Genomic DNA, 17,031 nt, shown 5'->3' with positions numbered 1-17,031 from the left:
CTGACTGCTCTTCCAAGGGCCTGACTTCGGATCCCAGCAACCACATGGTGGCTCACATCTATCCATAATGAGATCTGACTGACGCCCTCTCTTGGTGTGTCTGAAGACAGCTACAGTGTATTACATAAGAGTGAGGGGGCCAGCAGAGGTCCTGGTTCAATTCCCAGCAGCCATACACATGATGGCTCATGGCCATCTGTACAGCTAAAGTGTACTCATACACATAAAATAAATAAATCTTTAAAAAAAAAGTTGTAGCCGGGTGGTAGTGGCGCACGTCTTTAATTCCAGCACTTGGGAGGCAGAGGCAGGCGGATCTCTGAGTTCAAGGCCAGCCTGGTCTACAGAGTGAGTTCCAGGACAGCCAGGGCTAAACAGAGAAACCCTGTCTCCAAAAAGAAAAAAAAAAGTTGTAAATGATTTCTACAGAGATTAACTGGAATAAAATATCTAGGACAGAAAGCTAAAATGGTTTACAAAGAAAGAATAAAGAGAAAAGTAAAAAAAAAAAAAAAAAAAAAAAAAAAAAAAAAAAAAAAAAAAAAAGATTTGTTTTCATTTCGGTCCCTTATACCTTTATTTTTTTTTTTTTTAAATATTGGGTTTTGCCGGGCAGTGGTGGCGCATGCCTTTAATCCCAGCACGTAGGAGGCAGAGGCAGGTAGACTTCTGAGTTTGAGGCCAGTCTGGTCTACAGAGTGAGTTCCAGGACAGCCAAGGCTACACAGAGAAACCCTGTCTCGAAAAACCAAAAAAAAAAACCCCAAGGTTTTTTTTTTTTAAATTATAGGGTATAGGAGAAATATGTGCATAGTTGAAACCTCAGATTCTTCTGAAGTTGGAATTATAGGTTGTTGTGAACTGCCCAGCATAATTACTAGAAATGGAACTTGAGACCTCTGCAAGAGCAGTATGTGCTTATAACCACTGAACCATCTGCCCAGTCTCAAATGAAGCCCTGTCTGACCTGGAATCACAGTGATCCATCACCTGCCTCTCTCTGCCGTTATGTGCTAAAATTTCTTTCTTTCTTTCTTTTTTTTTTTTTTTTTTTTTTTTTGGTTTTTGGTTTTTGGTTTTTGGAGACTGGGTTTCTCTGTGTATCCCTGGCTGTCCTGGTACTCACTCTGTAGACAAGGCTGGCCAAGAACTCAGAAATCCGCCTGCCTCTGCCTCCTCCCAAGTGCTGGGATTAAAGGCAAAGGCCACCACTGCCCAGCCCTAAATTTTATTTTTAGTTTAATTATGTGTGTAGGAGTATGTGTATATGAGTGCAGGCCATAAGTGACAGACACCTCTAGAGCTGGAGTTACAGGCTCTTAACTGTGGAGCCATCTCTCAAAAGCCCAGCCTTCCTGAATTCTTAAAGAATAAGACTGGCATGGTCACAATGTTAATTCCAGCACTCAGAAAGCAAAGACAGATAGGTCTCTGAATTTAAGTCCAGCTTGATATACAGAACAAGTTCCAGGACAGCCAGGGCCACACAGAGAAACCCTGTCTCAAAAAATCAAAACACAAAACAAAATAAACAACATGGAAAATATAGGCTTAGTAGAATTGATATAATTATTGCTATATCACACATTACAACACAAGAATATAGTAAAGACGCTTCAACAAAGAGGTAATAAATTTTATTCTATGAAGGAAGAAGCTACCATAGGTGTAATCTTGAAAGTACTTATTCAACAAATCCTAGTAAACAGAAAAGGAATTTTCTATATAAAATATATAAATAAATATAGAATATATACTAAAATAAACTTTACTTTCTTGACATGTTATTTTCTATGTGTGTGAATGCTTGCCTCAATGCGGTTCTTCAAACCATGTGCGTGCAATACCCTAGGATGCCCTGGAGCTGGTAAAAAGTTTAGTCCTCTAGAAAAGCAGCCAGTACGGCCAGGCAGTGGTGGCGCACGCCTTTAATCCCAGCGCTTGGGAGGCAGAGGCAGGCGGATTTCTGAGTTCAAGGCCAGCCTGGTCTACAGAGTGAGTTCTAGGACAGCCAGGGCTACACAGAGAAACCCTGTCTCAAAAACAGAGAGAAAAAAAAAAAAGGAAAAGCAACCAGTACTCTGAATCTTGAGCTATCTCCCTAGCCATAGAAATTCTGGGCCTAAGAAGATGGCTCAGTGTGTAAAGATGCCTGCTGCCAAGTCTAATGACCTCAATTTGATTCCCAGTATACACACAGAAAAGGAAAAAATTGACTTCCAAAATCTGTCCTCTAACCTCCAACAATGTGCCAGGACATGAGCATCTCTGTACATACACAGTGATAAATATAATAACAATTTTAAACAAATAAATTATACCCTATTCTCAGTAAGGGATAGAGTTTAGCAGTAATATCTACAGGGTCCGGCGTGTGATACCCAGCACTGGAAATACATTTTAAAAAATCTCTTTTCAAAATTTTCAACACAGAAACAATATAATTACTCAGCAATAACTCAGTAAAAAATTTATTTTATAAACTCTTTCTTTTTCTTTTTTTTCCTAGGAGGGTGAAACCTAAAGCATTATGATAAACTTGAAAGTTGCTTGGATTAGAGCAATTGACTCAGTGGTTAAGAGATGGACTGTTCTTCCAAGACTCCAGGTTTGATTTCCAGCACTGATATAGTGGCTAACAGTCATCTCTACCTCCATTCCCAGAGGTTCCAACAGCCTATTCTGGCCTCCATGGCACCAGGAATACACATGGTGCACAGACACACATGCAAGGGGGAAACATCCATACACATAAAAAAATTAAAAACAAATAAATGGGATCTGGGCATGGTGGCACATGCCTTTATCACCAGTTATTAGAAGGGAGAGACAGGTGGATCTCTGTAAGTTTGAGGCCTGCTGGGCTGCATAGAAAGTTCCAGGACAGTGAGGATTATGCAAAGAGACCCTGTCTGGAAAACCCAAAAACTAAATGGTATATCTTTAAAATCAGTTTATTTAAAGTCATAATCAAATATTAAAAGTGCTTAACATTCTTGGGCTTAACTGTCATAGAAAAACAGTAACTTGTAAACCTTCTAGGTATATAGACCAGCAAGATGACTCTGTGGGAAGACACTTGCCACCAAGACCTGACCAACTTATTGAATCCCTAGACCAACTTTTGGAAGGAGAGAACTAACTCCCTCAAGTTGTTCTCTGACCTTCCCATAACTGATGTGGCACCCATATACCCAAACACATAACAGTGAAATAAAAAAGAATTATAAACATAAGTATCAGGTGGCTCACAAACACCTGTAATTCTAGGTCCAAGGGATCTGACAATCTCTTCTGGCTTCTATGAGTACTCACACTCATGAGTATGAGGACAAGCACACACCTACACAATCTTAAAAAAAAAAAAAAAAGGAAGAAAAAAGAGAAAAAGAAAAGCCCCCATAAAGTAAGACTTAATTACTGTATATCTGAAGATATTTGGCAATGTTAACTACAATGAGTGAAAAGCCAACAGAAGAAGGTGAATTGGAAGGGAAATTCCAGTTAAGGGATCAGGAGCTATTATGAAATGTTTATCAGTTAGCATATAAACAATCTAACCAAATCATGATGTAACTAGCTAGGAGAAGGCACTCATTTGTGGGAAGATTTTGCTACTTATAAGCTGAGTCAAAGCAATGTCTAGCTTAAAGACTAGCTTAGACAACAAATAGGTAAAGGCCTGGGTTTCATCACTCACACACTCACACACTCACACACTCACACACACACACACACACACACACACACACACACACACACACACACACACACACACGCAGAGCTGTAAGTCATTAAGAAAAAAAAAGTCAAGTTGCTAGTCATGTTGACCCATACACCTTTAATTTTAGCGCCAACACAGATAGACAGAGAGACCAACACAGGCAGATCTGAGTTTGAGGCCAACCTGGTCTACACAGTTGAGTTCCAAGTCAGCCATGAGACCCAATCTCAAAACAAAAACAACTACTGTTTTAGGTACAATTGTTTGTACGTATGTATGTATACATGTATGTATGTATGAACGTATGTATGTATGTGTATGTTTTGAAAAAAAAAATATATATATGGTCCCCTAAATCAAATGTAAATATCTATTATTGAGGTTTCTACCAACTATATAATTAGCCAGCATTATTGAATTATTGGGACAGACTAGCCTGGAATGTGCTATGTAGACAAGAAGAATCCATGAAAGTTGGGCGGTGGTGGCACAAAGCCTTTAATCCCAGTACCTGGGAGTCAGAGGCAGTCAGATCACCATGAGTTCAAAGCTAGCCTGGTCTACAGAGCAAGTTCCAGGACAGCCAAGGTTATACAGAGAAATCTTAAAAAACAAAACAAAACCAAAAACCAAACAAAAAGAATGACCCAGGAATTCAGAGACCCTCTTGTCTGCATCCAGAGTACTGTAATTAAAGGTGTTTAATATCTCATCTGGCTCAATATTGATTTCTCTTAAAACTTTGAGCCATGATGGCGAACGGGATTACACTTGAGATAAATGGTTAATAAAAAACAAAAAAACAAGCAAAACAAAAAAAAAGAGATATTAATATGATCTCCAAAGTTCATAACTCTTGCAGAAACAATTTTCTACTAATCTGAAACTAATTCAACAATTATACTTGTGTGTGACCTGATTCTTAAAGTACATCTAATTTAGTAAAAAAATAAAACTCTAGTGGTTCAGTGGTTAAGAGCACTGGTTGTTCTTCCACAGAAACTAGGTTCAATTCCCAGTACCCATATGGCAGCTCACAGCTGTCTGCAACTCCTGTACCCGGGAATCTGACACCCTCATATAGGCATACATGCTGGCTCTTGGTTAGTATCTCATAAATTATGAGAATTACAGATGACTAAGCATATTAGAGTCTTTTAAGGACTTTTAAATTTAAGAAGTTTTTTGATTTTTTTTTTTTTTTTTTTTTTTTTTGGTTTGGTTTGGTTTTTACAGACAGGGTCTCACTATGCAAACCAGGATGGCCTGGAACTCATACAGATCTTTCTGGCCTTTGCCTCCTGAGTTATGGGACTAAAGGCATGAGTCACAAAGCCATGGCCTCTTTAAAAGGTTGTGTATTTGTTATTGTTGTTATTGTTAAAACTAATAGCTTAGCCAGAAATTATGGGCAACCTGGAATCCTAATTCACAGGAAGATCATGAATTCATGGCCAGCCTAAGCTACACAGCAATGGTATCTCAAAAACAAAAGGTCAATGACCATCTGAGTGGAGTGGCATGTGCCTGTAGTACTCCCAACAAGGTTTAGCACTAAAACTTTCCAAAGACTGATGAGCTTTTGCCCAAGAGTTATTTACTGCAAACTCTAGCTATTCAAATAGAAATGGCTCAAAAATGAAATATAAACAGTTCTATACACACTGAGGATGCCTTTAGTGATAAAACAGCCAACTATTTAAAAGAATTTTTTTATACACAATTGTTTATATACAGTTACATTTAAGTGCTACATCTTAAACTCAGGTACCATGCATATGTTACTCATATATCCTGCTACTACACTACACCTTCAGCCTTAGTTCTTGAAAATATTTCAAGGTAATTTGCTTTCCTGAGAAAATATAGGAAGATTTATATTTGAAAATATGACTTCATTGGACTATATCTGCTTTTTTTTTTTTTTTTTTTTTTTTTTGGTTTTTTGAGACAGGGTTTCTCTCTGTAGCCCTGGCTGTCCTGGAACTCACTCTGTAGATTACACCTAAGCACTAGGGCGTCAGAGGCAGGCGGATTTCTGAATTCGAGGCCAGCCTGGTCTACAGGTCATAGATAAAATAATAATAAACAATCTATAAAGTTGGGGTTTTTTGTTTTTAATATTCTGGTGTATCCCAGTATGGCTTCAACTTACCATGAACTTCAGATCCTCACATCTCCACCTCCTAAGCTATGGTTACAAGCATGTGTTACTTAGTCTGGTTTTTACTCAGTGTTGGGGATTTAGCCCAGAACTTCTTGAATGCCAAGCAAACACTCTACAAATGAGCTAAATCCCAAGCTAAAAAAAATTATTTTTGTTGTATATCTGGTGGTTGTGGAACACATAAATCCCAATCTCAGGCCAATTACAATCAAGCAGTTGTACCATGCACTCTGCCTGCCTGCTTGCCTCCCTCTAACCCACACAGTTCTTTTGAAGATTGAACAGAAAAGAAGATCAAGTAGACAAGGACAGTGCTCTAGAGAATTTAAGGTATATTAAATACAAAATCTTCCATGTAATATTTGCAGAGACTTTCAACCTTTAAAATTTTCTTTTTTCTTTTTTTGGTTTTTTTTTTTTTTTCCCGAGACAGGGTTTCTCTGTGTAGCCCTGGCTGTCCTGGAACTCACTCTGTAGACCAGGCTGGCCTCGAACTCAGAAATCCACCTGTCTCTGCCTCCCAAGTGCTGGGATTAAAAGCGTGCTCCACCACCGCCAGCTAACCTTTAAAATTTTCAAAACTAGAAAACTGACCTGACCCTGATAAAAATGCAGCTAGTTAATTTAGGCAAATGAGTAACTGCAACAATAAATAATAAATTCATACTCTGTATGTGGTCTGACAGTAGAGACACTTGCTGAACTGGTACTAGGCTCCTCAGCAATTCCTCCTCCATCCAAAAACATAGTGACGGCCATCTCCAGGTTGTTGTTACAAGCTTCAAGCATATGTTTTCCTACACTTTCACTTGCACCTGGAACAGCAAAGGAACAGAAAAGAAAGTTTAAAATGGCATCTTAGATTCAAGCTCACATTAAAGCATAGAATTCCCAAACAAATTAACAGCCCCTCCCCCCACGCCCATAAAATGACTCACAGTAAACACATTTATTTTCTTCTGTTTTGCTGGCTGCCTGGTAAAAATATATAAAACTAGAAAGAAAACAACACAATAGCATGGCAAAAGTACACCCTTCCACAATCACAAGAAAATCAAAAATTTGGCATTTTTTCTTTTTAGTGTATATGCAGATTTTTTTGTTTTTTTGTTTCTGAGACAAGTCTCATTGTACCTCACTCAGTCTTAGTGTTCTACTCAGAAATCCTCCTGCCTCCACCTCAAATACCAGGCCTACAAGAATGGGCTACTGGCACCATACCTGGCTATTTGCCATTTCTTTTCATATCTGTATGCATGTGCATGTATATACATGTAAGTGTGCCATGGCACGTGCACAGAGGTCAAAGGACTACATCTGGTACTGTTCTTCCTTCTAACTTGTCAGAGACAGTCTCTTAGCTGCCACTATGTATGCTGGACTAGCTACCCAACAAACTTTTGGGGGATTCTCTAGCCTCTCGTCTCAATGTAGGAGGATTTGAACTCAAGTTGTTGTTTGCATCTCCCCAGCTCTAGTTGCAATTTCTCTAGGCTGAAGTAACTAGGTGTGGAGTATAGTCAAGGCCAGCCAGAGACTATATATTGTAAAACCCTGAAGAGAAGGGGGTGGAGAGGGAGGGAGATGGAGATGTGAGCTGGGCATTGGTGGTGGCTGGTATCACATGCCAGCACTTGGGAGTCAGAGGTAGGCAAATATCTGAGTTCAAGCCCAACCTGGTCTATAGAGCAAGTTCCAGGATAACCAGGGCTACTATACAAAGAAACCCTGTCATCAAAACAAAATAAAACAAAGCAACCAAAAACAGGAAGAAAAAAAAAAGAGAGAGAGAGCGATGAACTATATTATGTCAGTAATAATAAACTGAAAAGGGATAAGGAAAAATTAAACTTTACATTCTATAAAGTCAGAAATACCTTCTGTTAAAAGAATGCATTTCAATTAATTTTTTATCTATTCAAAAAGTTTTTAAGGAGGAGGTAGGTTAGGGCTCAAACTCAGAACACAGTTTTTTTGTGGGGGTTGGGGGGTTTTGAGACAGGGTTTCTCTGTTTAGCCCTGGCTGTCCTGGAACTCACTCTGTAGACCAGGCTGACCTCGAACTCAGAAATCCGCCTGCCTCTGCCTCCCAAGTACTGAGATTAAAGGTGTGTGCCACCACAGCCCGGCTCAGAACACATTTTTAATATCAAACCGAGAGAAGTAAACCAAGACAGTTTTGTCTAAAATATAAGTATCTGGTAAGAAATGCAATATTTGTTATTTAAAACTAGTCCAAACAATCATTTGTAAATAAAGCCAACACAATCTGTTGAATGAAATGTAAATTGGTAATCCTCTTTAAAAAACCAATTTGGCAGGCTGGCGAGATGGCTCAGAGGGTAAGAGCACTGACTGCTCTTCCGAAGGTCCTGAGTTCAGATCCCAGCAACCACATGGTGGCTCACAACCACCGGTAATGAGATTGGACGCCCTCTTCTGGTGGATACAAAGGGACAGAGAGATGAGTAGAATTGGTGTACATGATATGAAATTCACAAAGAATTAGTAAAAAATATTTTAAAAAATTCCTTTTGACTCAGTAGTACAGACGTCTAGAATCCAATCATTATGAAATACTACGTGCTCAAACATGCCCAGATATATGTCTAGAGTAGATTCAGTTAGTGAAGCAAAATTTGAAACATAAAGCATCCTGTAATAATAGTACAATGTGAACCACTGTATATATTTGATAAAAATATTATATAGCTACTGCAAAGCACCTTGAGATTTCTATTTTGGGTGACTTTTCTTCATATGAGTTATATGCCTTGGAATCTTGTTCTGTTGGCAGCAAATGCTCTTCTAAGATTTTTATCTCAATGTCTATTGTGAAAGTATTTTGAGTATGCCATTTCAAGGCTGACAGCTGTTTTGTCTCAGTACATAAGACAGAATTCCAATGTCCTCTGGCTTCTGTTGCTACAGCTGGGAAATCAGTTCTCAACTATAAAAAATAATTTTTATAGCAGCCTGTTGGTTCTAATTTCTTTTAAGGTTTCTGTCACTGGCCTGCAGTTCCACTGTAACTTATCATAGTTAATCTTACTTATTCCTTGGGATTCAGGTTTTGTTTTTGTTTGTTCGTTTGTTTTTCAGGACAGAGTTTCTCAGTATAACAGCCCTGGTTGTCCCAGAACTCAGCAAAAATCAGGCTGGCCTCAAACTCATAGACATCTACCTGCCTCTGCCTCCCAAGTGCTGGGATTCCTGCCTTCCTTGGGATTAAAAGGAAGTGATTTGTAACACTTGGTATTTTTTTTTCTCAATTGTGGAAAAAAACCTTAGCCATATAATTTGAACTTTCCTTCATTCTTCCTTTCATAATTATTTCTTTTCAGGAATCCAATTAGATATTATGCTACAATTCTTCACAATGACATTTTGGTTGTTTTCCAAGACATGGTTTCTCTGTGTAACAGCTCTGGCTGTCCTGGAACTCGGATCTGTAGACCTGGCTAGTCTCCAACTCACAAAGATCCCCCTGCCACTGCTTCCCAAGTGCTGGGATTGAAGGCATGTGCCACCATGCCCACCTTTCATGATGACTTTTATCTCAATCTTTTAAACGTTGTCTCTATCTCCATGCTGCATTCTCAGCAGTATCTTGTCCCTTAGTTCATTCTGAGGCAGGGTTTGGTTCTATAGCAGACTGGCCTTCTCCTGCCTCAGCTTCCCAGTCCTGGAATTACAGGCATGTGGCAGCTCACTTGAGTTGGTAATATCTTTACTGCTATCTTCTAGTTTACATACTTTCTCCTTCAGTATTATCAACTGACTTAACACAATTTAATCCTTTCTAAGGTTCTATTTTTGCTTAGTTCTTCATCTGGTCATGTTTTAAGAGTTTTAATTCGGGCTGGCAAGATGGCTCAGCGGGCAAGAGCACTGACTGCTCTTCTGAAGGTCATGAGTTCGGATCCCAGCAACCACATGGTGGCTCACAACCACCCGTAATGAGATCTGTCGCCCTCTTCTGGTGTGTCTGAAGACTGAGTTCAATTCTTAGCAACCACACGGTGCCTCACGGCCATCTGTACAGCTACAGTGTACTCATATACATAAAAAAATAAAAAAAATGAATCAAATAAATCTTTAAAAAAGTTTTAATTTACACTCCTTCAATCTTTTATTTCAGTTACCTATATAATATACAAACATATACTATTATAATAAAATATAAACTTTCTTTAATCTCTATAGATCACTATCTCTGTGATCTCACTCATTATATAATGGGCTTTGTGCTATTTTTATTTTTTCATTATGTATATGTGTGTGTGAGGAGGTGGGTATGTGTACAAGAATCCAGAAAGGTTGCTGAATTCCCTCAAGCTAGTAATTTTGAGTCAGTGCGTGTGTTTGGGTCCTCGGCAAAAGCAGTTTGTGCTCTAACTGCTGAACCATCTCTCCACCCTTGTAGGTTTTTTTCATCATTTATATGTACATGTGTATGTGAGTGTATGTGCAGCTGCATACATCTAAGAGCACAGAGGCCATTATACAGTATAATCAGACCTCTTGGATCTGGAGTCCTAGACATTTTTGGGAAGCCCAGTTTGTCACATGGTGGTGGAATTAAAACTGGTCCTAGTCAGGCAGTAGTGGCAGATGCTTTTAAACTCAGTTAGGGAAGCAGAGGCAGGCAGGTGTCTGAGTTTGAGACCAGCCTGGTCTACAGAGCAAGTTCCAGGACAGCCAGAACTGCATAAAGAAACCCTGTCTCAAAAAACCAAAAAGATAGACGCTGAAAGATGGCTCATCAGTTAAGAGTATTGGGTGTTCTTCCAGGTTCAATTCCCAGCATCCACATGTAACTCCAGTTTCAGGGGATCCAACACCTCACATAGGCATACATACAGGCAAAACACCAATGTGCATAATATTAAACAATTTAAAATTATAAAAAAAGAATTTTAAAAGAGGAAAAAAAGAACATCAGCAACAACAAAAATTCAGGTCTTATGATTGCACAGCAAGAGCTTTTAACCACTATGCCATCTCTCCCCAATCCTCCTCCCCTCCTCCCCTGTTCCTTATTTTGAGACATGGTCTCACTGTAGTTTAGGCTGGACTCAAACTCAAGTCCTCTGCTTGGTATCTCAAGTGCTGAGATCAGGGACCAGAAAGTTGGCTCAGTGGATACATATATCTGCCACTGAGTACTGGAATTACAGTATGTACCACCTTGTTTAGGGCTCATCTGAGATTTATTTGTTTACTAAGATCTAGTATAGTGTGCCCTGCAACTTTTACCTGAAGTTTGTCTTAAGCCTGGCATCCTCTTAAAAGCTTGATGGATTTTGCAAGGTAATCACAGGTATGATCAAATAAGAGTTGATAGTGGGCGGGAAAGTTTTCCAAGACCACATTCACATGGGAAATATAACTCTGCAACAAGCCTTGTTAGACATCCTTCTCCATACATGGGACATCCCGCTAAGATTGATACTAAAATGTCAGCTTCCTGAACAGAAAAGGAGTCCTTCAAGCTTAGGCTTTGTTTCTTGGGCACCATATGCAAACAACAAAAACAAACAAACAAAAACCCTTACACAGAGAAAGGCTATCTTAAAAAAAAAAAAAAATTAAACAAAACCAATTTGGGCAGATACCACAGGATGAAAGGTTATACAGTAAAACTAGCTAACATCTGCATTCCCAATTCCATTTCATTTTTAGCCTTTTGCTAGCACAATAATGAATTATAATACTACACTACTTTCTGTGTATGAATGTTTTGAGTGCACACATGTATATGCATCATGTGTGTGTCTGGTATACAAAAAGGTGAGTAGAGGGCTTCACCATTCTCTGGAAGGGAGTTAGTAGTCAGCTGCTATGTGGACACTAGAAACCTAGCCCAGATACTACTCTACAAGTACAGTTAAATGTCCTTAATATGCCATTGCTCCAGTCCTCAATACCACACATTTTATTCAGCAATTTTTATATGAAGAATTACTCATGATATTCTACTTTAGCCAAACTATGAAAAATGAAGTACTAGCTCTACTCCTAACATCTCTCATTTTCCAGTACTACTACTACACACACACCCACACGTACATTTTTCAAACAGTCTCTCATTATGTAGCCTTGGAAAGCTTGGAAGACACTGTGTAGACCAAGTTGATATCAAATTCACAGAGATCTGCCTGCCTTAGCCTCTGGTATCAAAGGCTACCACACTTGGCTTTTGTGTGTGCGTCCATACTCTGTGTGTGTGTGTGTGTGTGTGTGTGAGAGAGAGAGAGAGGGAGGGGGAGAGGAGGAGAGAGGGGGAGAGGAGGAGAGAGGGGGAGAGGAGGAGAGAGAGAGGGAGAATGAGAAAGATAAAAGGCCCCTTTTTTAAAGGGCCTCAAATCTGTAGCTCTGGTGGGCTTGGAACCCAGTATGTAAGACAGGCTAAGCACCTCTAACTCATAGGAACCTCCTGCCTCTGCCTCCTAAGTACTATCATTAAGGTGTATACTACTTACTCCTGGCCTTCCTATGCAACTTCAGCACTACTAACTCAAAAGGTTTTAGTCCAAGTCCTTCACACCTTTTACTTAATTACAACCTTTTTTTAAAAAACAAGGCCAGGTGTGGTAGCACAAGTGAATCTCCCGGAGTTCAAGACCTACATAGAAAGTTCCCTTTTGCTGCTAGAGTGTGCTCCAAAGCACAGCTAATTGTACCACCCACCCAGACCTCCTTAATGGTTCTCTCGACAGACAAGACAAATCCCAGAGCTGCAAAGTAGTCATGGCGAGGTCTTAGCTTATTCCTCTTGCTTTGCCAATCCTCTTCTCTGATCTGTAAAATTTACTAAACTCAAAACAAATGAAATGCTTGGAATGCCGTTACATCCACCTGCCCCATCTAGTTTAGAAATGCTGAGAATTATCTAGTTTAGAAATGCTGAGAATTACCAAGTGTTAATCTGTCAGCTTGACCACTGACCTACCTAACCTCTTGAATCACAACCAGTGATGTTTCTATTACAGTCACAAACTTATCACTAAGGAGTAAATGCTGGTTTACTTTCTAGTTCAAACACAATAAAACTTTTTGTTTATTTGTTTGTTTGATTGTTTCTTGAGACAGGCATTCCCAATTTAATTTCACTTTTTTAGCCTTTTTGCCAGAACAATGATGGATTATAAAAAGATTCTTAAAATACTACACTTTGTATTTATTTTTATGTTTATGGATGTTTTACTTGCATGTATGTCTGTGCATCGTGTTTGTTTTATACAGGAGAAGGGATATGCAACTTCCATGTATGCACGTACATATGTGCACCTTGCATAGCCCTGACTGTCAGGAATTCACTCTGTAGACCAGGCTAGCCTTGAACTCAGAGATCTGCCTGCTTTTGCCTCCCCAGTGCTAGGAATAAAGGAATGTGCCACCACATCCAGTAAAAATCTCTTGAAAGAATTGTAGTTTCACATTTGTACTTGCATGTTATCAATTAGCTCACTTAGAACTGTTTCACAGCAAAGACTGGAGAAAGGGCTCAGTCATCAAGATTGTTGCTATTACTCTTATAGAGGACCTAAGTTCTGAAGCTCATAACAACCTGTTACCCAGCTTTGGAGAATCTGATGCCCTCTCCAGGTCTCCGAGGGAACCCATACCTGTGTAGTTGACACATACATAAAACAAAATCTTAACAAAAAGAAAAAATGTCAGGTGTGGTAGCACAAGTGAATCTCTCGGAGTTCAAGACCTACACAGAAAGTTCCAGGACAGTCAGCACTACATAGAGACCCTCTCTTAAAACAAACAACAAAAAAAGGAGAGCTATTTCATAGCACTTTAGCTCAATAGATAATACACCAAAGGAAAAGGAACCAAAACCACTAAAAACCTCTTTAATGTTTCTGACAGAAAATTTCCAATAAAGAAAATCACATAAATTTTAGAGAGTTGTACCTCAAACAAAGAGAATTTAAAAAGGCAGAGATCATTATCTAATAAACTTTTAGATATCAAAAAAGTATCTACAGCTGTTTGTGCTAGCTTATAAAGATATATATTTAAGATATAAATAAAAGAATAAGACTGGATAAAATTAGTTCATGAGGACCAACAACACTGCTCAGTGGGTAAAGATATTTGTGCCAAATCTGATGGCCAGATATTGATGCCTGGGACCCACACGGTTGTCCTATAAAGCATGTATGCACACCGCTCCCCTCAAAGTTAAAAAAATAAATTTGCCAGATGTTGGTGCATGCCTCTTTAATCCCAGCATACTGGAGTCAGAGGCAAGCAGATCTCTGTGAGTTCAAGGCTATCCTGGTCTACAGAGTGAGTGCCAGGGGCAGCCAGGACTACATAAAAAAAAAAAAAATCCTATCTCAAAACAAAAACAAAAAAACTCAATTAAGTCGTTAGTTCAAAAATAAACATCTTTTGTGAGAGAGGAGAGAATTGGAGGAATTATTTTTCATGTGGACCATGAAATACATAGGTCTTCAGTCCATTTCCTAGCGTAAACTTCTAAAAATCCTTGGAATCCTCAAAATGGTGTCATAAGGCATGCACAATTGGGACTAACTAATAGCCAGAAGCCCATAGCAGTTTTCAGGATGGAATCTGATCACATGAAGAAAGACCAAAGCAGATTAGGAAAGGGTAGTAATATTAAAGGTTAACCAATATACATAAATAATGAAATCTTCATACAAGCCAGAAATGACAGGCTTCAGAGAACTTCTTAAAAATCAAATGTGAAGTTCTTGAAGGGTGACATATTCACAAAGGGAGTGAAGAAGTTTAATGTTCTCTCGTAACTCACTCTATACATTTATCTGTGCCCTTTGTATTATCACTCATAATAAGGTAGAAAACAAGTATTTCTCCAAGATCAAGAATTACTCAGGAAATTAATCAAGCCAAAGAAACAGCAGGTTGCTAAATTTAAGAGGCTGAGACTCTTGACCCTTCTCAACTACAAACACACCATCAAGCAACAAGTCCTACCAACTCTTTCTATGCCCATTGCTAAAGTCCTACTACAAACTTGCTTCAAGTACTCTGCTCTTGGTCATGCTCCTTTCTGAAAAGCATTTAAACCAGAGAGAATATAGCTTTATTAATGAAAAGTGAGAAATAACACCTGATAGTGGGATTGAAATCTTTTTTTTCAGTCACACAGTTTTTATATTATATGAATACCTAGCTTTATTCTTTTTTCACATCTTAACACTTATTTTGTGTGTATGAGGTGTGTGTCCATATCACAGTATGACCCAAGGAGAACTTGAAGGAGTCAGTTCTCTTCTACTAAGAGAGTCACAAGGATTGAACACAAATCATCCTGCTTAGGGGCAAGAGCCTTTACCCACTAAACTGAAGACCAGACCAGTTTCATTTTGGGTTCAGGCTCCATCTTAGGGAACCTGACCTAAAGTTGAATTCAAGTGAACTAACACCTGCACCATAGCACTAGTCTCCCAGTTACTCCCTAACAACCACCAACAGGAGGAAAGCAGAAGTTACAGTTGTACCTAAAGATATTTATGAAAGTTTGACTGGTTTGGATCCCAGCACCAGCCAATCATTTTAAACGGCAACAAATTTCATAATTAGCAACCCCTGCCCCCCATCATATGTGTGTGGAGAAACTGGAAACTTCCTTGTTTGCTTATCTCTATAAATGCTTGCTTGAAACTGGGGTCCAGACTTCGCCTTCCTGTGCTGCTGCATCAATGACAACTGTGTATGTAGCCCAAGCATGAGCTTGAATAAAGGCCCTAGTGTGATTGCACCAGAATCGGCTCCTTGATAGTCTTTTGGGGTTCACAAAACAGACCACAACAACCATCTCACCAGTACCCGTGATACATTTTTTATACAGTAAAATAATTAACGTGTCATTCTTTACTATTTCCTTTTCAAAAAATTATAAATCTCTCTTGATCTGCATATAAGATATATGAGTCAACCTTAGCCAGGAGGCTAAGGCAAGATCAACCTAAACCACAGGGTTAATCCAACTCCATTCAAATAGGAAGGAAATGGGGATGAAGTTCAAGTAATAAATGACCACTGTATATAAATTTTTACTGCCACTTTCCCACAATCTCCCATAACACCAATGATACTTTAATTTTGAATTCTGGATAAAATATAACAGTGTGAGCAAGGCATGCTGGCATAAACCTGTAATCTCAACATTTGGGAGGCAGATTAAGGATTATAAAATTTGAAGAATGCCTCAACTAGAAGTGATACCTTGTCTCAAATAATAAATAAATAAATAAATAAATAAATAAATAAATAGAATGGGCCAGCCCTAAAGCATGCCAACAACACTGTGGACTGCCTATCTCCCAAAAAACCTGGCCTGAGATTAAGATAAAAAAATTTTTTAAAGATTTATTTAGGGCGGTGGTGGCACACGCCTTTAATCCCAGCACTTAGGAGGCAAAGGCAGGTGGATTTCTGAGTTCAAGGCTAGCCTGGTCTACAGAGCGAGTTCCAGAACAGCCAGAGCTATACAGAGAAACCCTGTCTCGAGAGAAAAAAAAAAAAAAAAGATTTGTTATTTTATGTGTATGAGCACACACTGCAGCTGTACAGATAGTTGTGAGCCTTCATCTGGTTGTTGAGAACTTTTTTTAGGACCTCTGCTCGCTCTGGTCAACCTGGCTAGCTCCAGTAGACCCCACTCACTCAGTCCCTGCTTGCTCTAGCCCAAAGATTTATTTATTACCATCAATAAGTACACTATAGCTATCTTCAGACATACCAGATGAGGGCGTCAGATCTCATTATGGGTAGTTGTGAGCCACCATGTGGTTGCTGGGATTTGAACTCTGGACTTCTGGAAGAGCAGTCGGTCCTCTTACCCACTGAGCCATCTCACCAGCCCTAGGATAAAATTCCTACCAATTTCTAAAGTGGCACTATATATACTTCTGCCATCATGACATATTGTGAGGCAGCACTGTCAGCACTGATTACAGAATCAAAATACTAACCAACTCTGAGAAGCACTGAAGACAGTTTACACCCTATAGTATTCAGGATCCATCTAAGACTTACTTATGTAAAAAGTAAGCATATCATTATGCAAATCTGCTTTTGTATTTAATGAATGAAAAAAATTATATATATATATATATATATATATATA

General features: G+C 38.9%; 1 protein-coding gene across 4 annotated transcripts in view; it reads right to left on the bottom strand.

Annotated features, from left to right (window-relative positions):
* The window catches only part of Ubxn7 (UBX domain protein 7), a 66,188-nt gene that overhangs the window by 35,057 nt on the left and 14,100 nt on the right, over window positions 1-17,031 (bottom strand). For all 4 annotated transcript variants that reach the window (XM_031363655.1, XM_031363656.1, XM_031363654.1 and 1 more), the window contains one exon: window positions 6,559-6,706. In XM_031363655.1, the coding sequence (XP_031219515.1) occupies window positions 6,559-6,706 (148 nt within the window). The remainder of the gene's footprint in view (window positions 1-6,558; window positions 6,707-17,031) is intronic.

The sequence above is a fragment of the Mastomys coucha genome, unplaced genomic scaffold (genome assembly GCF_008632895.1).
Source record: "Mastomys coucha isolate ucsf_1 unplaced genomic scaffold, UCSF_Mcou_1 pScaffold12, whole genome shotgun sequence".
NCBI lineage: Eukaryota > Metazoa > Chordata > Mammalia > Rodentia > Muridae > Mastomys > Mastomys coucha.
The sequence above is the reverse complement of the archived record's forward strand: the minus strand, read 5'-3'. Positions and strand labels throughout refer to the sequence as shown.